The sequence below is a fragment of the Carassius gibelio genome, chromosome A12 (assembly GCF_023724105.1).
Source record: "Carassius gibelio isolate Cgi1373 ecotype wild population from Czech Republic chromosome A12, carGib1.2-hapl.c, whole genome shotgun sequence".
Lineage (NCBI taxonomy): Eukaryota > Metazoa > Chordata > Actinopteri > Cypriniformes > Cyprinidae > Carassius > Carassius gibelio.
The window spans coordinates 387,653-413,681 of NC_068382.1; the positions used below are offsets into that span (position 1 = coordinate 387,653).

The window sequence follows — 26,029 nt, forward strand, 5'->3', positions numbered from 1 at the left end:
TCCAGCCTTCGAGGACTGGACTCCACTTCGGCCCATAGACCCAGCAGCTCTACCTAAGGTCTTAGCTCCCTCGTCTCAACAGTCACCCGTCAATTCATCAGCTCCACTGGGCTGCCTCATCCTTCCGGCTCTGCCTTGGTTGGGCATCGACCCAAAATCACCTCTGGACTCCTCTCTTCTGGCTGTGTCTCGTCGTGCCATCCCACCAGCACCTTTAGGCTCCTTCCTCCCACCAGTTCACCTTGATCCTCAGTCGCTCCGGCTCTGCCACGGATCTTTGGATCTCCACTTCTGCCTCTGCCGCCAGAGCCCACATTTCCCCCTGGCCCACTGGCTGTCTGTCTTCACCTCAGGCTCCTCCTTCATGGCTCCTCCCTCCATCGGCTCTGAAATCATGGCTGTGGCTTGGGTCCAGCTGGACTCCTCTTGCTCTAAGCCCCTCATGTCTCTCCCATGGCTTCTCCCTCCATCGTTTCCTCCCTGGTCCCCGCTTGTAGTCCTCCTCCCGGGTGTCCGTCCTCCTCCGGAACCTCCTTCCAAGCTCCTATTCATGCCGCCCCCCCCCCCCCCCCCCATTCAGTTTTTTTTTCTATGGTGAGAGGACGCCCTTGTCATTTTTTCCGGGAAGGGGCATTATGTCAGGGTAATGGACTATCTGAGTGTTTTTTGCTCGTGCCCTTGTGAGTTGATTATTAAAAATGATTAACTCCTTGTTTCCTCGTTCCATGCTCTCTGCATGTATTGTAACTATATATATATATATATATATTTATTTTATAAATAATATTTATTTATTTATTTTTATTTTATTTTTTTGTGGCAGGGCCACTGAAAATGTTGGCAGGGCAAGTAAAAATTTAAACCACTGGCCAAGGCAGGTAGCAAAAAAAGCCTTAGTGCTAAACCCTGGAAAGACAGACAGATAGATAGATAGATAGATAGATAGATAGATAGATAGATAGATAGATAGATAGATAGATAGATAGATAGATAGATAGATAGATAGATAGATAGATAGATAGATAGATAGATAGATAGATTTGTACTTACCTGCATGAGGTAGAAAGGAGGAGCAACAGTCGGGTGTGTGTTAATGTAGTAGACAGCCAACAGGGTCAAGAACACCAGTAGAACCAGAGCTGCCACCACACCTGCAATGATGGCTGTGTGTTCTGGTGCTTCCTCACCTGAAAGTGTGAAAGTAAAGAGATTTAAAAAGGAAAAAACTTTTTTATTTACAATTTGAAGTATACAGAAATTTTACAATTCATAGAGCAAGTATTAGATGTTCAAAAGTTTAAATCAACACTTATCAAGCACATATGACATAAACACATGATTCAGCTCAGCATATATATCAGGGGTGGCAAACGTCAGTCCTGGAGAGCCGTAGCCCAGCAGAGTTTTGCTTTAACCCTAATCGAACACACAAGCTAATCAAGGTCTGAAGGATTACTAGAAAGCTACAGGCAGGTTGGTTTTAATTAGGGTTGGAGCTGAAGTCTGCAGGGCTGATATATATGGTGAATCACAAGCAAAACTATAAAGTATATATCAATGCAAAACCAAGTAGCATTTTTATCTTTGAAACAGAGACTGAATTCAATAGTATTTTTATTTGGTCCCGGGTCTTATTCTGACATATCAGCAGGGATGCATGATTATTTTGCTTATTAATCTGGAATACTGGTTCTCTATCAGACTCTCAGGAGACTGAGCAGATGGTCCAGGTTGACCAATGACAGCATCAAGAAGGTGGATGGCTCCTTTGTCAGATGCAGCAGATTTGCAGCAGTGGCAGGAGCATTTTCAGCAGCTCCTTAACCATGACCAACTGTGCAGACTGGCCGCAGAGCCACCACGTGTAGAGCCTGTTCACAGATGAGGTGCAAGCCATCGTAAGCCATCATTATTTCCATTATTAATGGAAAGGCATCTGGCTTGGGCCATGTGAAAGTTGAAGCAATCAAGGCTGGTGGAAAAGTTCCACAAGGCCGTCTCCACATCCTCATGAAGCTAAACTGGCAATCTGAACAAATCCTATCGACCTGGAAGAAATCCGCAATTGTGCCTATCTTTAAGAAAGGCAACAGTCATGAAGGTTAGAACACTGCATTAGTCTACTGTCTAACATTGCTAAAGTCTTCATGAAAGTCATCCAAACATGGCTACAGCGACATAGCTGCGAGGAGCAAGCCAGATTCCATCCTTTCTGAGGCTGTTGTGACCAGATCTTTTTTTTTTTTTTGCCAGCTGAGAGAACTTATTGTTCCAAGAGTTTGTTCAACATCCATGTTTGTTAGGCTTCCACTCATTTAAGAGAGTCATCCTCCTCTCTCCAGAGCTTCGTCTTTGGCAGTAATATGAGTTTGTAGGCTCTTTCTTTTTAAGCCTTTGGCGTTGAGTGTAGCTACGTCTCCTCTTGGTTTAAAGAGTCATTATGCTGAGACCTCCACTCTTAAGAGCTCTTAAACTAGAAAAAAAAAAATAGGGGAAAGTCGTGGCCTAATGGTAAGAGAGTCAGACTCGCAATTGAAGGGTTGTGAGTTCGAGTCTTGGGCCGGCCGGAATTGTAGGTGGGGGAAGTGCATGTACAGCGCTACCATGACTGAGGTGCACCTGAGCAAGGCACCGAATCCTCAACTGCGCCTCGGGCGCCGCAGCATAAATGGCTGCTCTAGGGTTGTTTACAGTGTGTGTGTGTGTTCACTGCTCTGTGTGTGCACTTTGGATGGGTTAAAAGCAGATCACGAATTCTGAGTATGGGTCACCATACTTGGCTGTATTTCACATCACTTCCTTTTAATTTTTCCCCTCTCAAACTCTAGAGGATGGGCGTGGAGTACCCTTTGGAAAGGGAATGTCTCAGGTTACACATGTAACAATGTTTACCTGAGAATAGGGAACAAGATGCTTTGGCATCATGCCTGTGTCTCCTCAGACAAAGAAAAGAGGACAATATATTCCACAGGTTCTCTTTTATACCCGCGGTCACTCATTTGTTTACATCACAGGCTTCGGCCTGCCAATGTCATGTTCATTGTCGTTTTTTTCATTCATACTTCAGACACCTGACACACTGACAATTCTTTCATCCCGGGAAATGAAAATAGATTCAAACACATACAAATAATTTGTAATCATAACTTAAAATAAATAGTAATAACCATCATCATCATCATCAGTTTCTTACAATTGTGTTTTGTAAAAGCACCCAATAGGCACTGATGTGTCAAGTCAAGTTAGGTCAAGTCACCTTTATTTATATAGTGCTTTTAACAATACATATTGTGTCAAAGCAACTTTTCAGTATTAAATAGGAAAATAGTGTGTCAATAATGCAAAATGACAATACTAAACACTCAATTTTTTTTGTTAACAGCACAATGAACGGTCTTTGTTTACACATGTAAATGATGATGAATAGATTAAATAAAAGGGGACAAAATTAATCTTTACAAACTATATATCATTCTAAAGATCTTAGCCTCAAGCATCTGTGACAGATTGCTGTTTTTTAATGGAAAGCTTATAAGTAATGTATTTGCTAAATTTGTATAAGCAGTAAACATCAAAACACGCATAATCAAAATGCAGTAAATACCAGATTTGTCGTATTAAAGAGTCATAAACACATCCACACCTGTAAATCCTGGTTTAGTTAGAAAAGTAAGGGTCCACTGAACGACATCCCACAGAGCACATTTAGTCCAATGAAGCAATAACATTGTAATATGAGTGTAATTCCTTTGTTTACATGCACAGTATTGTTTGTATCTGTTATGGAATACAGTAGGTGGCCAACCAAAGTGTGCTTTCTACCGCCGCAAATGTCTCCGCTGCTGCAAAGTGTATTTGCAGCTTTTGACCACTGAGTGGTGATTTAACCACACGTTATCAAACATTTGACGGCAGCAGTCGTGGAAAATTTAAGAAAAACTGTAGTTAAAATAGTTAATATTAATAGATGAAAATGTAAATTAAACCTGGCCACAATTTAGCTAAATTCACTGAAACTGAAAAGAATGGACTGATTAATAAAACATCCTCCCGTTTAAACTCAACTTCTCTCATTCTAATCCGACTCATGTCCTCTACAGTGAGTATGAGATGATGCCCTCAGGTAGAAGGTACAGGTTACCAAACTATAGACTGAATAGGTTTAAATTTTCATTCATTCACTATTAAAATATTGAATAAGAACAAATAAGGTGTGTGAGTTGGTAGTAAATTATGTGAAGGGGATGTATGTTGTGTTATATGTATATTGTGTGCATCTGTTATCCCGAATGCCCAAGACAAATTTCTCCGTCAGGAGACAATAAAGGCAAATCAAATCAAATAATCAACAAAGTGCACATGATGTAAAAAAGAGCTTCATTAATTGACAACATTAGTGATTTTAAAGGGATCTGCCTTTATTTGCTTTTATAAAGTTTAAGTAAAACTCAAAAAAGTTAATAAAAAAAGATAAAAACTAATTTAAATGCAGGATTGAATACTACTCCTAAAAATATCAGAGTGCAAGATTTCTTCGGTGCATGATGCTGAGACATTTATTCTCAATTGTCTAAATATTTTGTCTTCATTACAAATTGTATTTTGTTTTATTTTGTATAATTGCATGTAAAAAAATAATTAACTTTGTAATGCATATGAAAAATGTGAAACCACAATCGTATTCGCAGTCTATAGAATTATATAATTATTTGTACAACAATATAACAATCTTCATTATTTAATGCAAAAGGGAATAAAAATAATAACATAATAATAAGTTATTATTATTTTAACTAAACGTTTTCTCTGCAAGTTACAGAGAAAATATTTAGTATACAAAGTTTAGGACATTTATGAAAAATTGGTTTCAAAACCAGTGACAAAAACCCTAAAACCCTTTTCCCAAAAATTTGAACTTGAGGACACTTCCATAAGCAATGGTATAATGTCCCTATATCAGGGTTGCATTTTATACATTGATCTGGAATATTTGGATTAGATTTATGTAGTAATTCTGGAGTTATGGACACTCTCATAATCCATTTGTATTGATTAAGTTTAAACCTCATATTAATTGTCTGGGTCTGGGCCTTTAGACAGATACTCTGCCATTCATCCTCAGTTATATTCTCATTTATGTCTTGGCACCAAGCCAAACGCTTGATGTCTGTATTTTTCCTGCAGTTAGTGGAGATTAGTCTATAAAACATGGAAATTTGTTTACCACAATTAAGGTTGTTTAAAGTATTTTTTTCTAAAGGGGACAAATCCGGTAAGGTGGGAGAGTGATTCTGTGCTTTATTAATAAAATTCCTAATTTGAACATATTTTAAAAAGTGAGTTTTAGGTAAATCAAACTTTTGGCTTAAATCCTGAAAACTGAGCATAGTTTTATTGTTGAATAAATCTGCCACTTTATTCAATCCTTTTAATGCATCCCTGGTGTAAAATAAGTGTTTCCCCAAATAGGGGTAAACTGTGACAGTTGTGTAAGCTCTCCAAGATGTTTCAAAACATCATACCATACCACGATACCATAACAAAAAGATTAGAAGTGGCTTTTTTCAATTTGGGCAGGGAAGTGGAGTACAAATACAAATTTAGGGGTAAAGGAGCCATTCTATTTGCCTCAATCCACAACCAAGGGGTAGTATTTTCATTTGTAAACCAAAGCATTGCGGCTCTAGGTTGAGCAGCCCAGAAATACCACTTTAGATTAGGCAATTGCAACCCTATCCTTTAATATGGTAAATACAAAAGAGAGAGCCTCAGCCTAGGACATTGATTCGCGCAGATGAAATTTGTGAAAATCTTCCTCATATTACTGAAAACAATAATGTGGAGAAGGTTGGGAAATTGATTGAAATAAATATAAAAATTTCGAGAGACATTCATTTTTCATATATTGATACATCCAATCTGAGAAACTGGTAAAGATGATAATGTGATTCAATGATTAATTTAATTATATGATTATAAATACAAGAAACCAATTTGTCTAGTTCTAGGGTAATAAGACTGCCAACTGTAATTCTTGATATATCATTATTTCTGCATACTACAATAGTTAAAATTTCAATTACCAATGTAAAAAGGAGCGGCGAAAGAGGGCAACCTTGACATGTACCTTCATAAAGCAGAAATTGTTTAGAGATTATATTATTAGTCAATACCTCTGCTTTGGGATTTGAATATAGAATTTTAATCAATTTTATAAGGTAAGGACCAATACCAAGTGGGAAAGGGTGTCAAAAAGATAGGTCCACTCCACTCTATCAAAAGCCTTCTCGGCATCTAGGGAATGTAAAGCTGTATCCGAGGCTCCTTTTTTAACATGTATGATATTTAATAGTCAACGTATATTATGAAAGGCTTGTCTACCCTTAACAAAGCAATTTTGATCAGGATCAATCAATAATGGTAAAAACATATCAAGTCTGCTGGCTAAAACTGTCAAGGTTCAGAACAGAGGACCCAAAACAGAGGTTATGCAGTACAGTTTATTGTCTAATAACTTCAACCAAGGAGACTGCCGTCAGCAGACGCAGATCTGCGAAATAACAAAAGAGGATCCTTGACGGACAGAGGTCAGGAACCGGAATCCAGAATCGGGATATCAAAGAGTCACAACAGTTCTCCGTCCTCGAGTCTGGTGCAAACCACTCGCAGATGGCAGGTGAGTGACGGTCCACTGGCTGGAGGTGAACTGGGCAGAGAACAAAGGTGAGTGACCGGCTCTTACTCTCGTAACAAAAGGGTAGGGTAGGACAGGACAGGACAAGACCAGACTATGGAATACTCCAGAGAATAAATGCTGAAGAGATCGAAACTGAGAAGCAGAGTGAAAGCTCAACGTTCAACAATAATCCGACAAAAGACAGAGCAAACAGTGACTAGAAGTAGCCAAGAGAATTAGAGAGAGAAAAGGATCAGGTGAGAGATAATCAGTGTAAGTGTTGATTCTAAAGGGAAACAGCTGCGAGAGAGGAGGAGAAACATGAATGGGAATGATTAGTGTGTGCGCAGCGCGATCGCTTAGATAACAGTAATCAGCTGTATGAGTGTGCGCGTGTGTGAATGAAGGTAAACAAACAGAAGGAAGAGACCGGTTTATGACAGTACCCCCCCTTCAACGAGCGCCCCCTGGCGCTCCCAAAGGTGAAGTCTGGCAAGTGCGATGGAAATCCTCGACGAGCGAGCGGTCCAGGACATCCCGAGATGGAACCCAGCTTCTGTCCTCAGGACCGTATCCCTCCCAATTGACCAGATACTGGAAAGCACGACCTCGAGGGCGAACATCAAGAAGCCTGCGGACAGTATAGACAGGAGAACCCTCAACAAGGGTGGAAGGCGGAGGGACAGGGCGGGCGGGCGGGCATCTGAATAACGGACTTTAAGCAAGACACATGAAATATGGGATGGATGCGTCAAAGACTGGGAGGCAGTTTGAGTCTGACAGTAATGGGGTTGAGAACCTTAGTAATGGAAAAAGGTCCTATGTACCGAGGCGAGAGCTTTCGGGAGCTGGACTGTAGAGGAAGATTAGTGGTGGAGAGCCAGACTCGCTGGCTGCAAATATATCTAGGGGCTTTAAAGCGACGACGGTTGGCTGCTTGGCGAGAGCGAGCCTTGGTCCGACAAAGGGCAGTTCTCACCCTCCTCCACGTACGATGGCATCTCTGAATGAATGCCTCAACCGATGGAACGGAAACCCCGAGCGGGGGTTGATAACCGAGGCTACAATTAAATGGAGAAAGCCCCGTGGCAGATGACGGTAATGAATTATGTGCATACTCAGCCCATGGCAACTGTTCGCACCAGGATGAAGGAGTCTGGAATGCTAGACTGCGGAGCATACGACCTAAAATCTGATTGGCCTGTTCGGCCTGCCCGTTAGTTTGGGGGTGATAACCTGATGACAAACTGGTGGTGGTGCCGATCTGCCGACAGAACTCCCTCCAAAATTGAGAGATAAATTGCGGACCCCTATCAGAAACAACATCTGTGGGGAGACCATGGAGTTTGAAGACATGATTTACTACCGCCTGGGCTGTCTCTTTAGCAGAGGGTAATTTGGGAAGTGGGACGAAGTGGGTGGCTTTAGAAAATTGATCCACCACTGTGTGAATGACGGTATTCCCCATGGAAGGAGGGAGACCCATAACAAAATCTAAGGCGATATGTGACCACCGACATGACGGAGTAGGAAGTGGCCGAAGTAAACCAGCGGGGGGCGAATTGCCAGACTTAGTCTGGGGGCAGACAGGACACACGGATACGTAACGGCGAATATCACGTTCTCTAGTTGGCCACCAAAATCTTTGACGAATGACGGCGAGCGTACCCCTTACATCAGGATGAACTGAGATCTTAGACGAATGCCCCCAACGGAGAACTGCCGGGCGGACAGCCCTCTAACCAATGGTGCCCCTCACCTAACGCCAGACAAATGGCCAATAACTCGCGGTTACCCAAATCATAATTGCGCTCCGCAGAAGAGAGACGATGTGAATAGAATGCACACGGGTAAACCTTATCGTCTAATGGTGAGCTCTGTGAAAGTACCGCCCCGACCCCCACATCTGACGAGTCGACCTCGACGATGAATTGTCTTTCGACATCAGGATTGATAAGAATAGGAGCGGAAGTAAATAACATCTTCAAACGGTCAAATGCAGAATGGGTCGCCTCAATCCAAGAGAAACGGGACTTGACCGAGGTGAGCGCAGTAAGTGGGGCAGCCACCTTACTAAAATTTCGAATAAACCATCTATAAAAATTTGCAAAACCTAAGAAGCGCTGAAGAGCGACTCGGGAATCGGGTACAGGCCAATCAGTGACGGCTTGAACCTTGGAAGGGTCCATGCTTATTCCCCCAGCGGAAACGACAGATCCCAGAAACATAACTGACTGAGAATGAAATATGCATTTCTCAGCCTTAACAAAGAGGCGGTTCTCTAAGAGGCGTTGCAGGACTCGACGAACATGCTGGACATGCACTTGGAGGGAGGGTGAGAAAATAAGTATGTCATCAAGGTATACAAACACGAAGACGTTAAGCATATCTCTCAGGATATCATTAATGAGAGCCTGAAAGACAGCGGGGGCGTTGACCAAACTGAAAGGAAGGACCCGGTATTCAAAGTGACCGAGGGGCATGTTAAACGCGGTCTTCCATTCATCTCCCTCTTTGATTCGAACTAAATGGTACGCATTGCGTAGATCTAGTTTTGTGAAAAACCTCGCCCCCTGCAAGATCTCGAAGGCTGAAGACATGAGAGGCAAGGGATAGTGGTTCATAATAGTGATGTCATTCAGCCCCCGGTAATCAATGCAGGGACGTAAGGAACCATCCTTCTTTTTCACAAAAAAAAAAATCCAGCACCAGCGGGAGATGAGGAAGAAACGATAGTACCAGCTGCAATAGACTCGGGGAGATAATTCTCTAGGGCCTCGCGTTCGGGCGCAGACAAAGAATACAACCGACCGCGAGGAGGAGTAGTACCAGGAAGAAGATCGATAGCGCAATCGTATGGTCGATGGGGAGGAAGAGAAGTGGCCCGGGCACGACTGAAAACCGCTCGCAGATCGAGGTACTCCCCCGGCACTCCAGACAAATCCCCAGCCTCTTCCTGAAACACAGAAACAGAGGAAACAGGAGGAATGGCAGACATTAGAAAATCAACATGACACGAAAGACCATTAGTCCAATTAATATGGGGATTGTGTTTAGCTAGTCATGGGTAGCCCAAAACAATAGGTGTAAAAGGGGATTGAAAAATAAAAAAAGAAATTGTCTCTTGATGGTTCCCTGAGATGGTGAGACTCACCGGTCGGGTGGTGCGACGAACCTTAGAAATTATACTACCATCCAGCGCGAACACAGTAGTGGAATCATCAAGGTCTGTAAGAGGAATGTCATGTTCACGTGCCCATCTTTCATCAACGAAACTTGCTTCCGAACCAGAGTCGATGAGAGCCAGGCAGGAGGCAAAAGAGGTGGACCAGCGGACAGTCACCAGGAGGGTAGTACGTGTCTTGGACGAGGGGAGAAGAGTAGTTGCACTCGCCAGAACTCCCCTGGTTACTGGCGAGCTCTGGCTTTTACAGAGCAGGAGGACACAAAGTGGCCGTCGGAGCCGCAGTAGAGACAGAGATGGTTTATTATCCGTCGCTGACGTTCAGCCGTCGAGATCCGAATACAACCCAGCTGCACAGGCTCCGTGTCATGATCGCTCCGAGCAGGAACAGAGGGTGAGGGCGGAGTTACTGGTCACTCGGTCCTCAGACCGCAAGTGTGACGGCGCATCTCAAATCGCTTGTCCAGACGGATCGCCAGCTCCACTAGCTGATCAAATTGCTCAGGAACCTCGCGTGCATAGATCTCGTCCTTAAAGTTGGAATTAAGACCCTCAAGGAAGTGAGCGATAAGAGCAGGTTCATTCCAGCCTGACGAGGTTGCTAGTAGGGCTGTAGTACTCGAGTCCGGTCTTGGACTCGAGTCCGGACTCGAGACATTTTTCTGTCGTCTCGGACTTGTCTCGGACTCGTTGAATTTGCACTCGGACTTGTCTCGGACTTGGCCATTGGACTCGCCAAGTCTTCTAGTTGGTCTCGACCGAGTCCAGAAAAAAAATAAAATAAAAAATTTCTCCTTCAAAACAAAACCACATATGCATGATGTCGCGACTGAAAACGTGTGGAAAACGCTAGGCGCGCCGCTCTCCTTAATCCAAAGCACTCTGTAATCTGCGCTCGCGCTACAGTGGCGTCTGCTGTTGCTGGGCAACCATTACCCGCTCTCCATGATGACGCAGAAGTTTCAGCAAAGAATAAATGGAATTCCAGCACTTAAAATCACTTGCAGTAGCTCTGCTAATAGATTCATTTAAAAAATGGCTATCCTTGTACAACTATGATCATCTGTTTCTCCATCTTGCCTTAGCCTTCAGTATTGTTCCGGGAAAGGATGTGCATGACCAGTGGTGCACTTACTGCGACCTGAAAAGTTTAGATGTTTCTAATTTAATTTTCTACCTGTTAGATTGTGTTTTATTTACGTCTACACCTAGATAGCCTTTTTTTTTTTTATCAATAAACGCGTATTAATGTATAGCCTTATGCAACAATTACATGTAATTTTAAAAACTTTATATATGACATTACATATTTACATTTTCATGTAACAGCCAGTGACATTACATATTTACATTTTCATGTAACAGCCAGTATTTGTATCTGTAACAATCACAAAATTTTTCCTATCTGCATTCGGATACAACATCGTACAGTTACTTGATAAGACTGTTAAGACTTTTTATATATTTTTTCGTAGTTATCACTGAACAAGTATGTCATGTTAAACTGAAATAATTATTAATTTCTAAAATAATATTTATCATGCAAGCAGAGAGATGTCATGACAAACGTTTAGTGATCATTTGAACACGACTGAATCCATTCAATGCACACATTCTCATTACGCAGAAAACTTTGAGCGAGTCTTAATGTTAATGAACTTCACTAAACAGATGTGTGTGTTCCGCGCAAACCAGCAAAAGGTAAATATGCAAACATGTAGGACAAGTAGACAATGTATCCGTATCTAAGCTGATCATTAGCCTACTCTTGAGAGAGAACTGATTTGGTTTTTGAGAGACTGAGACGCGCAGCGCTGCTGTTTGATTGGTGAGCGCGCTGTGCTTATTCCATTCATTCGTATCATGGTAGCCTAAGCTTTCAATATTTGCCTTTTAAATATATGCAAATAATATAACGTGTAGCTATAATGTATTATTATAGGTAAAATTACTCTTGCAACGCTCTGATTTCTGAGAGATAAACAGAGAGGCGACAACAATGCGGTGTTTGATTTGCGCTCTTTTCACTCATAAAGTTTACATTCATTCACTTCTGGCGCTGATGCCCTGGCTCACCTGTTATCTAGCAAACACCAGACTCTGTCAGCTTTAGCCGAGTATTCAAGCAGAATTATTCCTTGAGCGTTATTCGTTTTTTAAGCCATTATCCGTGCCATTCCGAATAAGGTATTCGGCTTCAGGCACAACCCTAATTATTACATTACATATTTTATTTTTACATGCAACATAGATTAGGTCATATAGTAACAGCTCCACGCAATATTGTAATTCTAAAATTCACGTCGTACTTGCAAACACTTTGTATTCATTATGGTTAATGCATGCTGGAGTAGTCGATTGTTTCCGACAGAGCTCGACTAGTCTATGCAAGCCCTAACACAGTAGGACAAAAAATTTGCTGTATTTATGTGCGCATGGCCAGTAGAGCCAAACGTATCCATTCTAGCCTTGCTGCGCGCATTTGTCATATCCCGAGCTTTGCGTGTGTCTGTGCACTGTGCCAATTAGGCATAGTCATATACATTTTTGACCACAGATATAATGTCAACAAAAAATAAAGTACATAAAAATTATTTGACCTTACAGTTCCAAACTTTGTTTGTTTATCCAAGTTTAGCTCCCAGGGTCGGACTGGGAGTAAAACCAGTACTCATTAGCAAGGCCCCAAAGGAAGAGAGGGCCCTTGAAAAGTATGAATCTGAAATATATATTTTTTACCTGGATATTTTCATGGGTGGGGGCCATGGGGGCCCATCAGGACTGCCTATGCATAGGGCCCAGGATCTTGTTTAACGTCCCTGTTAGCTTTAACCCTAATTATACACACTTGAACCTAATCAAGCTCTTACTAGACACACTAATCTTCCAGGTGTTTTAAGGCCAGTTGGAGCTAAACTTTTCAGGACATTGGCCATCCAGGATGTAGTTTGGAGACCCCTGTCCTACAGAGTTGTTACTTTGCACATGCTTTTTGATCATTACAAATAATAATGTAAAATGATTTTCTTAGAATAGGAGGTATGCTTTCTCTCGCATCACAAACATTATCAGTAGTTTAGTATGTGGTCTTGAAGAAGACCCTTTTTTCTTTCATTTGGACTCGGTCTTGGACTTGGACTCGAAACTTTTGGACTTGGACTTGACTTGGACTCGAACCTCTTTGGACTCGGTCTTGACTCGGTCTCGACTAGTCCTGGACTTGGACTTGACTTGGACTCGACAAAGCCGGACTTGACTACAGCTCTAGTTGCTAGAGTACGGAACTCGCTAGCATAATCAGCCACCGGACGTCTTCCCTGTTGAAGCACCGCGAGCTGGCGAGACACCTCTTGACCATGGACCGAGCGGTCAAACACCTTAACCATCTCCTCTTTGAACAGCTGGAAACGATTAGTCAGGTCGGAATTCAACTCCCAGACGGCGGTTCCCCACTCACGTGCCCTTCCAGATAGCAGCGAGATAACGAAGGCGATGCGTGCTCGATCCTGTGCATAGGTGGCTGGCTGCAAGGAAAACACAACCTCGCATTGAGTGAGAAAAGCACGGCATTGTGTGGGCTCACCGGCATAGCTGGGAGGATTGTTAATCCTGGGTTCAGCAGAACTCCCACGATGAGCGGATGCCTCAAGCTGATAGTGATGAAGACGTGCAGTTAAGTCAGCAACCTGCGCAGTCAGGCTCTCCATGGAGCGGCGAGTCTCAGTGATCTCTGCATCGTGCCTGCCCAGCATGACTCCCTGCAGCTCAATAGCCGCACGAAACGGTCCTTCCCCCGCTGGGTCCATCCTGGACGGATTATTCTGTCAAGGTTCAGAACAGTGGACCCAAAAGCAGAGGTTATGTAGTACAGTTTATTGTCTAATAACTTCAACCAAGGAGACTGCCGTCAGCAGACGCAGATCTGCGAAATAACAAAAGAGGATCCTTGACGGACAGAGGTCAAGAACCGGAATCCAGAATTGGGATTTCAAAGAGTCACAACAGTTCTCCGTCCTCGCGTCCGGTGCAAACCACTGGCAGGTGAGTGACGGTCCACTGGCTGGAGGTGAACTGGGCAGAGAACAAAGGTGAGTGACCGGCTCTTACTCTCGTAACAACAGGGTAGGGTAGGACAGGACAGGACAAGACCAGAATAGGGAATACTCCAGAGAATAAATGCTGAAGAGATCGAAACTGAGAAGCAGAGTGAAAGCTCAACGTTCAACAATAGTCAGACAAAAGACAGAGCAAACAGTGACTAGAAGTAGCCGAGAGAATTAGAGAGAGGAAAGGATCAGGTGAGAGATAATCAGTGTAAGTGTTGATTCTAAAGGGAAACAGCTGCGAGAGAGGAGGAGAAACATGAATGGGAATGATTAGTGTGTGCGCAGCGCGAGCGCTGAGATAATAGTAATCAGCTGTATGAGTGTGCGCGTGTGTGAATGAAGGTAAACAAACAGAAGGAAGAGACCGGTTTATGACAAAAACTTGTAGGAGGCACATTTTGAATTTTAGAATTAAAGTTATAAGGTCTGAACGCAAGGAAAAAGGAAGTTCTTCATTGTTGAAAGACTCAATAATATCAGTCATTGGGTTTATTAATTTGTTATTAAAAATATTGTAGATGTCTATAGGCAAGCCATCGGGGCCTGGGGCTTTCCCACTATTCATACAATTAATGGCTGCACTCAAATCTGCCTCTTCAATTGGTTGATCCAGTGCTTTGCAATCTTCCTCAGATAGCGGGAATAATTGAATCTCATCCATTAATGTTTTATAGAAATGGGACATGAGGTGTCGATTTATGAAGATCTTAATAATAGTTTCTAAAAGCGTTATTAATTTCAGTTGGAATAATGGTCTTTTGTCCATATGTAGTTTCTATTTCATTAATCACTTTTTCATTTTGTTGAGTCAAATTCTCCATGCCAATAGCCTACCAGCCTTTACTCCTTGGTCATAATACGATTGTTTAAGCCTTGTTATATTAGCCACAGCTGTATTGGCAGAGAGCTCGTTCAATTCTGCTTTAAGCAGTAAAAGGTTATGTCTCAGATCAGGAGTAACTTGTTTGAAAATTTCTTCTAGGTTCTTAAAGGTTTAGTTCACCCAAAAATCTAAACCATGTCATTAATTACTCACCCTCATGTCGTTCCAAACCCGTGAGACCTCGGTTCATCTTCGGAACACAGTTAAAGATATTTTAGATTTAGTCCGAGAGCTCTCAGTCCCACCATGGAAACTGTGTGTACGGTATACTATCCATGTCAAGAAAGGTAAGAAAAACATCATCAAAGTAGTATATGTGACATCAGAAGGTCAGTTAGAATTTGTCGAAGCATTGAAAATATATTTTGGTCCAAAAATTGCAAAAACTATGACTTTATTCAGCATTGTCTTCTCGTCCGGGCCTGTTGTGAGACAGTTCAAAACACTGCAGTTTAGTGATATCCGGTTCACGAACTAATCATTCGATGTAACCGGATCTTCTTGAACCAGTTCACCAAATCGAACTGAATCATTTGAAACGGTTCGCGTCTCCAATACACATTAATCCACAAATGACTTGAGCTGTTAACTTTTTTAATGTGACTGACACTCCCTCTGAGTTAAAACAAACCAACATCCCGGAAAAATTAATTTACTCAAACAGTACACTGATTGAACTGCTGTGAAGAGAGAACTGAAGATGAACACAGAGCCAAGCCACTAACGAACAAAAGTTTGACTCATTCTCGAGTCAAGAACCATTTCTGTCAGACGCGTCCGATTCATGAACCGAGGAGCTGATGATACTGCGCATGTGTGATTCATCGAGAAGCTGTCGGAACCGAACTGGTTCTTTTGGTGATCGATTCCGAACTGATTCTGTGGTAATGTTATGAGCGCGGGTAAACCGAAGGCTTGAATCAAGGGCAATCATCGCAAATAACATCATTACGTCGTGAATCGAACTGTCCGAAAGAACTATTGGTGATCCGAAAACGAATGCAACCATTTCTTGAATCGTGAACGAGTTAATCTATCATTCATTATTTGGCTCGGCTCGATGTTCATCTTCAGTTCTCTCTTCACAGCAGTTCAATCAAATCACTGTTTGAGTAAATTAATTACTCCGGGATATTGGTTTATTTTAACTCAGAGGGAGTGTCAACCACGTTAAAAAAGTTAACAGCTTATGTCATTTGTGGATTAATGCTTATTGGATACCTGAACAGTTTCAAATGATTCAGTTCAATTTGGTGAACTGGTTCAAGAAGATCTGGTTACATTGAATGATTTTTTTGCGAACCGGATATCACTAAACTGCAGTGTTTTAAACGGTCTCACAATAGACCCGGAAGAGGAGACAATGCTGAATAAAGTCGTAGTTTTTGCTATTTTTGGACCAAAATGTATTTTTGATGCTTCAACAAATTCTAACTGACCCTCTGATTTCACATGGACTACTTTGATTATGTTTTTCTTACCTTTCTGGACATGTCAAGTCAAGTCAAGTCACCTTTATTTATATAGCGCTTTAAACAAAATACATTGCGTCAAAGCAACTGAACAACATTCATTAGGAAAACAGTGTGTCACTAATGCAAAATGACAGTTAAAGGCAGTTCATCATTGAATTTAGTGATGTCATCTCTGTTCAGTTAAATAGTGTCTGTGCATTTATTTGAATATCAGCGATATCGCTGTAGATGAAGTGACCCCAACTAAGCAAGCCAAAGGCAACAGCGGCAAGGAACCGGAACTCCATCGGTGACAGAATGGAGAAAAAAACCTTGGGAGAAACCAGGCTTAGTTGGGGGGCCAGTTCTCCTCTGACCAGATGCAACCAGCAGTTCAATTCCAGGCTGCAGTAAGTCAGATTGTGCAGAAGAATCATCTGTTTCCTGTGGTCATGTCCTGGTGGTCATCTGAGACAAGGTCTTTACAGGGGATCTGTATCTGGGGCTCTAGTTGTCCTGGTCTCTGTTGTCTTTCAGGGATGTAGAGGTCCTTTCTAGGTGCTTATCCACCATCTGGTATGGATACGAACTGGATCCGGGTGACTGCAAGTGACCCTCTGATCTGGATACAGACTGAATCTGGTGGCTACGGTGACTTATGAATAAGAGAGAAACAGACTAATATTAGCGAAGATGTCATTCTTGTAATGATAAAGCAAGTACATAAGGTGTTATGGGAAGTGTTCCCGGTTCTGGTTTACCTAATTAATGCAGCCTGAAAATCCTGTAACGGATTTGGATATTAAAAGCATATTAGTATGTTATGTGTAAGCCAGGTTAAAGAGATGAGTCTTTAATCTAGATTTAAACTGCAAGAGTGTGTCTGCCTCCCAAACAATGTTAGCTAGGTTTTTCCAGAGTTTAGGCGCCAAATAGGAAAAGGATCCGCCGCCTGCAGTTGATTTTGATATTCTAGGTATTATCAAATTGCCTGAGTTTTGAGAACGTAGCGGACGTGGAGGATTATAATGTAGCAGGAGCTCATTCAAATACTGAGGTGCTAAACCACTCAGGGCTTTATAAGTAATAAGCAATATTTTAAAATCTATACAATGTTTGATAGGGAGCCAGTGCAGTGTTGACAGGACCGGGCTAATATGATCATACGTCCTGCTTTCTATAAGACATAATTCACCCCCAGTGATAGGAAGCTTAGAATTTTCATCTTACTGGCTCTTTAAAATTTCTGCATTTGACATTGAGAGCATAGGCCATAATTATATATATATATATATATATTAGATGGAAACATGCAGTTTTACAAGTGCTAGAAACTTGGCTTTCTAAGGAAAGATTGCTTTCAAATGAGCACACCTAGGTTCCTAACTGATGACGAAGAATTGACAGAGCAGCCATCATGTCTTAGACAGTGTTCTAGGTTATTACATGCAGAGTTTTTAGGTCCTATAATTAGCATATCTGTTTTTTTTTTAGAATTTAGCAGTAAGAACTTACTCGTCATCCAGTTTTTTATATCGACTATGCATTTAATTTGTTTTTCAAATTGGTGTGTTTCACCGGGCCGCGAAGAACGCGTTATTCAGATTCAAACTGAAGCTCGCGGCTTGAATACGCCCACACAGAAGAAAAAAGTAGCCAGACTGTTCTTCAAGTTTTTTATTTTACTGTTTGCTTCGCGATGAGATGAATAACACATAATTCATCCCAAAAAGATATTATGTGGTTGAGGATTTGAGATTTCGATTTCCTCAGAAAAAAAGTTATGAAGCACTTTATTCAGCAAAGTAAGTCTTTTATATATATATATATATATATATATATATATATATATATATATATATATATATATATATATATATATATATATATACTTGTACTAGTTTTCAAATAACGTGTAAACATTTTACTAATTAGACTTTTTCCAAAGGTTTCCAAACTATAATTCCTGACTAAATGTATAATCAAGTAAAATATTATGAAGTTTCAATAACAATATACAATACTATACCATTCAAAAGCTTGATGTAAATAATATAAATGTAAAAAATAAAGATAACTGTAACAAATGTAACAAACAATGCTTTTCTTTCATTTTATCCCCCATAAAAACCTGAAAAATATTCTCAGCTCTTTTCAACATTTATAATAATATTAATATAATAATAATAATAATAATAATAATAATAATAATAATAATAATAATACATGTTTTTGTAGAAAATAAGATTGTTAAAAGGATTTCTGAAGGATTGTGTGACTGGAGTAATGATGCAAAAAATATTAGTTTGAAAGTCAGCTTTGATTGTTCCTAATAAACTGTTTAACTACTCCCCAAGTGGATATTAAATTATGTTGTGGGATAATTAAATATATTCTAAATAAACTACAAACATAAAATTATATAGATTAATTTTGTTCTCACATTCTTTCTTGTAATTCTTGCCCTCTCAGTGACAAACCTGAGGCTCATTATGCAGCTCATTATGCAGGCCTTTGTCTTCTCAGGTGTAAATCACAATGATATTCATGATAGTTGATGCCTACTTGCATATGCCTTTTACCAACAAAAAATGTCTTAGAAAATGTAAATCAATATATTGTTTTCTGTGAGTGAGTATACAAGATGATATTCACATAATTTAGAAAGAAAAATTCTAGGCTACAAGCTCCAGTCCTCAAAAGTCATGGGAACCAAAGTTCTTTATGTGTTTTTTTTTTATTATTTTTTTTACATTTTTAGTTTTTCACTAAACAAACATTTTTTTTTTTCTCTCAAAAATACAATCATGTACATACATGCATTTCACATATTATTATAGCCCAGTTTGTGCTGATTACAGTGATATTAGACTTTAGAACTAATAGAGAGATACAACCACGATCAGATGATAAGAGCAGGTCATTTGTAACTCTAAGGGGAGCAGTCTCAGTACTATGATACGGTCTAAATCCTGACTGGAAATCCTCACAGATACCATATTTCTCTAAGAAGGAATCTGATTGAGGATACTACCCTTTCTAGTATCATGGACAGGGAGATTCAAGATTCTGAGGAAATCCAAATCTCAAATCCTGAGGTAATCCTCGTCACATCTTCTTGGGGTGAATTATGTCTTATTCCTCTCATCGCGATGCAAACAGTAAAAAAAAAACAAAAAAACAAGAACAGTCTCACTGCTTTGTGTTTTGTTGTATGGGCATATTCAAGGCGCGCACTTCAGTGAAACATTATAATAATAATAATAATTAATAATTCCTTACATTTATATAGCGCTTTTCTAAGCACTCAAAGCGCTTTACATAGACAGGGGGTATCTCCTCATCCCCCACCAGTGTGCAGCATCCACCTGGATGATGCGACGGCAGCCATATTGCGCCAGAACGCCCACCACACACCAGCTTACTGGTGGAGAGGAGACAGAGTGATGAAGCCAATCAGCGGATATGGGGATTGTTAGGAGGCCATGATGGTCGGAGGCCAATGGGCGAATTTAGCCAGGATGCTGAGGTCACACCTCTACTCTTTTCGAAAGACATCCTGGGATTTTTAATGACCACAGAGAGTCAGGACCTCTGTTTAACGTCTTATCCGAAGGACGGTGCTTGTTGACAGTATAGTGTCCCCATCACTACACTGGGGCGCTAGGACCCACACAGACCACAGGGTGAGCACCCCCTGGTGGCCTCACTAGCACCTCTTCCAGCAGCAACCTAGTTTTCTCAGGAGGTCTCCCATCCAGGTACTGACCAGGCTCAGCCCTGCTTAGCTTCAGTGGGCAACCGGTCTTGGGCTCCAGGGTGATATGGCTGCCATTATAATCTCAATAGTGCATTCAGCACGTGGGTGTGGTCACATTACATATAATGAAGGGAGACGTGAAAAACAGACATTGCGTTTTCATATGGATTACGTTATCACAGAAATTGAGCATTGCGTTAGTTCAGCCAGGCCACGTTAGTCACACTTGCATCAGCCGACACTCAGCTGTTCCTGATGTGTACTAATCCAGTCTTGACACCTATCACATGTGGTCCATTTAAATTCCCATTCTTCAGTCTCTCTTCCATCGCATCGGTGCTTGCAATTAACTGACTGCATCGCTACTTGCAAGTCAAATTGTTGCAGTTTGTTTCAGAACATCTGAAATCGGCATCTAAGATAAGTGAATGCTCTTTTAATTCTTATCACTTTGTATATTGCCTGGAGGTTTACATGGTTTTGCATTGGTTGCAGGAATGAATATTAAGCATATTTGCAGCAGCATTTATACATCTGTGCTAATACACCTTGAGCTATACGCAGCTAGAGCATGCAATCCCTCTAAGGACACGCCGATAAGGCCATGACAACAGGGTTATACGAGACAATCATTCTCGTGTAGGCGTTTCAACTAGGGTTCGCTGTATTTAGCGGCAAAATCTCAATGTCACTGGTGTTTATTTCTAAGGTTGATGTCACATTAGCTGTGTGAGTGTTTCAAAAGCATGCATTTATCGCTCTATGGTTTCTATACATAGGCTTATAAGAACGTGATCTCAATAGCCACGTTTACATATATTTTATTTTTTCATTCAGATTTAAAGATTCAGTGGACTGTTTACATGAGACATTTTCTAATCCAATATAGTGTTTACATGTGCTCGTGCTCGATTTTGGGACCTACGAAGTGTCCTACTATGACATGCAAAATTTCACATTTCCCCGCCCATCATCTACTGAGTGCTGCAGCGAGAGAGCTCCGCTCTAGCCTTCCTTGATGCGCTAAATAAGAACCGTTTCGTATATCGACACGAAATCCATTACTTTTTGTCAACATGGTCTGAAGATGATCCACATCAAATTTGGTGAAAATCGGACTAACGGTCTAGGAGAAGTTAGAAAAAGTAGGTTTTGAACATTAATCAAAATGGCGGACAGGAAGTATGGCCCATTGTCGCATAATTGGTATCAATGTTCTCAGCATGACTGACATAATTTAGTCTATTTTAATTTTAATAGTCAGATTTATTCAAAAGTTATTAGCATTTTTGTGATATTTCATTATAACTTTTGACCACAAGGTGGTGCTGCCACCAAACTTTTTGAGTACCTTCAGGGCATGGAGCCCAAGATTTTTGTAATTATTTTGAATTTTTGGGTTCATTCGACTTGGCATAAGCCAAGGATTCAGAGGAAAAAATAATTTCCATTTTCTGGCTTACAGTTCAAAAGTTATTAGCATAGAAACATTGAAAGTTTAGACAAATGGTGGCGCTAGAGAGTTAGAGACTTCGGTGCTTGCCCCTAATAATAACGCAAACGATTTCAATAGGTGCCTCGCACCTTCGGTGCTTGGCCCCTAATAATAATAAGAAACCTAACGGACACAATAGGTGCCCACACACCTTCGGTGCTTGGCCCCTAAATATAGCTCCAAGCAGCAATAACGGGGCCGAGCACTACAGAAGCAAGCTTCAGACGAACGACAGGAATGAGTAATTTAAACCGTTTTAAGATTATTTTAGGCAAAATGGCTTGAAAACAATAAACACAACAACTAGTAATAGGATTTATTGGCTTATCACGTGTGACCAATAGGTGGCACTGTTACCAAATTAGTGTGGAATGGTCAGTGTGAGGTAACGATGACACATACAAAGTTTGGTGCAAATATGTCAAAGCTTTGCAGAGATACAGCCTAAAATGCATTTTGCCAGCCTTCCAGCAGATTTGTTGATGCGCTAAATGAGAACCGTTTCGTATATCGACACGAAATCCACAACACTTTGCCAGCATGGTCTGAAGATGATCCACGTCAAATTTGGTGAAAATCTGACTAACGGTCTAGGAGGGATCGAAACAAGGCATCAAGGAGGTTAGAACTCAACCAATTTGATTGAGATTACGCCTCTACCCATGCGGTGCACTACTAAAACTAGGGTAATCAAGAAAGCCACCATCATCATCATAATTGTTAACCTGTCGTGCCATAGGCCCACAATATTCAAAAGCGATGCCAGGACAGCAGGAAAAGATTTCTCTTTGTTGACCAAATGGCCAAGAAACCCTGTGGTGACCGCAATGCATAAATCCCCAGCCTTTTCAGAAGAGGAAGGATGCTAAAGCATTCCTTTGGCCCAGGATCACAAAAACCTTAAACCAGGGAACACTTTTCTGCAGCTGTAAATTCCAGAGACTTTGTCTCCCAAAATCAATAGACTGAAATGGTTTAAACCACTTTTGGTTTAATACAAACAATGGTCTCAAAATTGCTTCCAATAAGCTGAAATGATTCAGTATCATGTATGTTTTATATAACCTGTGGAATTATTTCTGTGTGTTTAACTTTCATTACAGCCAATTCGTAGGGTTTTCTACCTCAGTTATAGGAACTAATCACCAGAAGTTGCCTCATACATGTGTATTCTCTGTATTATGCATGCTTTATATTACTCAAGTTAATTTTGTGTGTTAAACACTTATCACGGCTAAATCCTTATTTACTTCCACCTCAACTATGGGAAGTATATGTATTTTGGTACCTACTCGATGGGTAAATTATTTCTCGAATTTTGAAATAAAGTAGATGTGTTTAGGATGCACCATATTTGAACTATTAAGTATGCTTATTAAAGCATTTAAATTAAACTTTCAGGAGTTTGGACACATGCGATCATGTGGACATTACGCTAATTACATGCAAGAACCGGAGAACAGGGCGTAGGTTCCGCCCAACACATTATCTGATTAGCTGTCACACTAAGAAGAACGGGTCAGATGGACATGCTTATAACACAATGACAAGCAGCTATGCGTTGCTTTTTGCCTAGCTTTTTGCCCTGCTTGCAGTGACTTGCTCTCTTGCCTCGTTTTTTGCTGACCTTTCCATTATCCAGCGTGTACTCTTCAAACCACCAAGAGCTCACTCAAAACTCATCAACTCTTCCGTAAGATCCTTCGCTGAATTTTGTCAAAGAAAGAGTCACTCCAGACTTAGAGAAAACTCAGTTGCATAGCAACCTGCAATCCAGGAAGTCTCGCGAACGAAGCACCACACGGCAAAGCCAACCAACCACTCACCATGAGTGTTGTCCCTCAGATGCATTATCGATCGACTGCCAGCTAATCAGCGCCAGAGATTCCGTCTCCAGCAATGTGCCCACAGGTGCATCCAAATGCAAGTACACAATATCTCCTAATTCTGGCTGAAACTGGTGCAAATTTTATGAAGAAAATGAACTAAGATTAAAGTGCTAGTAGATTGATTCTCTCAGGTTGCGGTCAAGAAATAGTGTCTAACGCTAGACACTTTGGACTCCATTCTCCTTACATTAATAACATCACTTTTCTCTGTTACTGTTTGAATGAATGTGTGTGTGTTTTCGTTAGTTTAGTTTGTGTGTATTAGAGTAGTTCAATAAAGCCTTGTTTGATTTTACATACCAGTGTCTTGTGCTGTGTGCTTACAAGTTACTGCCTTAAACTGTCGATTCTGTTACCTTGCTCATAATCAGTTATCATAATTTTATGATATTATTAACATAGGCCACGGGATAATATTTTGTCCAGAATTGATAAAATACCCTAATCTCAATTTATCGGTGGACGAATAGTTGATAAAGTGTTAAATATTAATTTGGAATAATTTGCATACTAATTTGGTTCTTAATCACTGTAATTCAATCCCCTTTGAGTTATATTGATCTTAATTCCCTTTATTAATCTTACAATTCTGTACTTCTCACCGTTTCGTTAAACAATGGACACTAGATGTGATTTTTCTACATGTTAGACACTATTGGATAATATACAAACTGCCATCGTATCACACTGATGCTGCTGCTAGGGGGTATGCCCCCCCTCCCAACCTGTTAGCCAGCACCCCCCATTATGGGACTCACAGCTGAAAGTGCTCTACGAAACTTATAATTGTAACAGTTTCCTACTTCAGTGTGTTACAAACATAATTTTGGTGTCTTTGGAAAGAATACCCTTTGGGCTTTACTTTTTATCAACCAGATTTGATAATGCTCAAAGAAATATTAAAAGTTATAGACACTGAAGTGCCTTGATTTTTTTTTTTTTTTTTACCACACTTAAATATTTTTTAATTTGATATGAAAATACATTAAATGATACCTGGACCAATCTAGAAAAGTAATGGGTTGAAAGTCACATGTCTCATGAGTTTCTATTTCAAATCGGAATAAGCAAATATTTTTATGAGACTGTCTACACCCCCAAGTATATATATATATATATATATATATATATATATATATATATATATATATATATATATATATATATATATATATATATATATATTACCAATAGTATTGAAGGGTTCTACAAACTATTAAGTCATTAAACATACCACTGCATAGTTTTTTTCCATTATAAAACACTAGACAGAGACTTAGACATCATATAAGTGATTTATTTGAGCACTAGAAAAATGCGGCAGACGGAGACGCTGAAGAGGGACTTCAGGAGCCTGATCGAGACGGTTCGCAGCACGATGCCCGCGGCGACGATCGTCGTGTCAGGACCACTGCCCACGTATCGACGAGGACACGAAAGGTTCAGTAGACTTTTTGCTTTAAATGAATGGTTGTTGTCATGGTGTAAAGAACAGAAACTGCTATTTGTTAATAACTGGAATCTTTTCTGGGAGCGTCCTAGACTGTTTCGCGCTGATGGATTACACCCCAGCAGAATTGGAGCGGAGCTTCTCTCTGACAACATCTCCAGGCCACTTCGCTCCATGTGACTAGTAAGACAATTCTCAAATAACCATTATGATGAGTTTTGTTCTAACTGCTTAAATGCTAAAGGTACTTGCGCTGTAAAACCTATTAAGACTGTGTCTGTTCCCCGAATAGTGAGGTCAAAATATAAATATAATGTAGGATCTAGAAAAAATCTTATCGTAATTAAACCAGAAAAATGTAAAGTAAATGAACAAAAACAATTTTTAAAGTTTGGGCTCATAAATATTAGATCACTCGCACCAAAAGCAGTTATTGTAAATGAAATGATCACAGATAATAGTTTTGATTTACTCTGCTTGACTGAAACCTGGCTAAAACCAAATGATTATTTTGGTCTAAATGAGTCTACTCCACCAAACTACTGTTATAAGCATGAGCCCCGTCAGACTGGTCGTGGCGGGGGTGTTGCAACAATATATAGTGATATTCTCAATGTTACCCAGAAAACAGGATACAGGTTTAACTCTTTTGAAATACTTCTGCTAAATGTTACTCTGTCAGACATGCAAAAGAAATCTAATGGATCTCTTGCTCTGGCTACTGTGTATAGACCACCAGGGCCGTATACAGAATTCCTGAAAGAATTTGCAGATTTCCTCTCATACCTTCTAGTTACAGTTGATAAGGCGCTAATCATGGGAGATTTTAATATTCACGTTGATAATGCAAATGATACATTAGGACTTGCGTTTACTGACCTAATAAACTCCTTTGGAGTCAAGCAAAATGTCACCTGGCCCACTCATCGTTTTAATCATACACTAGATTTAATTATATCGCATGGCATCGATCTTACTGCTATAGATATTGTACCTCAAAGTGATGATATTACAGACCATTTCCTTGTATCGTGCATGCTGCGTATAACTGATATTAACTATATGTCGCAGCGTTACCGTCTGGGCAGAACTATTGTTCCAGCCACCAAAGAAAGATTCGCAAATAACCTGC

The 26,029-nt window shown here is 40.5% G+C and overlaps 1 protein-coding gene across 3 annotated transcripts in view; it reads right to left on the bottom strand.

Moving 5' to 3' along the window:
- plxdc1 (plexin domain containing 1) overlaps positions 1-26,029 on the bottom strand; it is a 314,569-nt gene that overhangs the window by 2,528 nt on the left and 286,012 nt on the right. For all 3 annotated transcript variants that reach the window (XM_052610764.1, XM_052610763.1, XM_052610766.1), the window contains one exon: positions 1,051-1,187. In XM_052610764.1, coding sequence (XP_052466724.1) covers positions 1,051-1,187 — 137 coding nt within the window. The remainder of the gene's footprint in view (positions 1-1,050; positions 1,188-26,029) is intronic.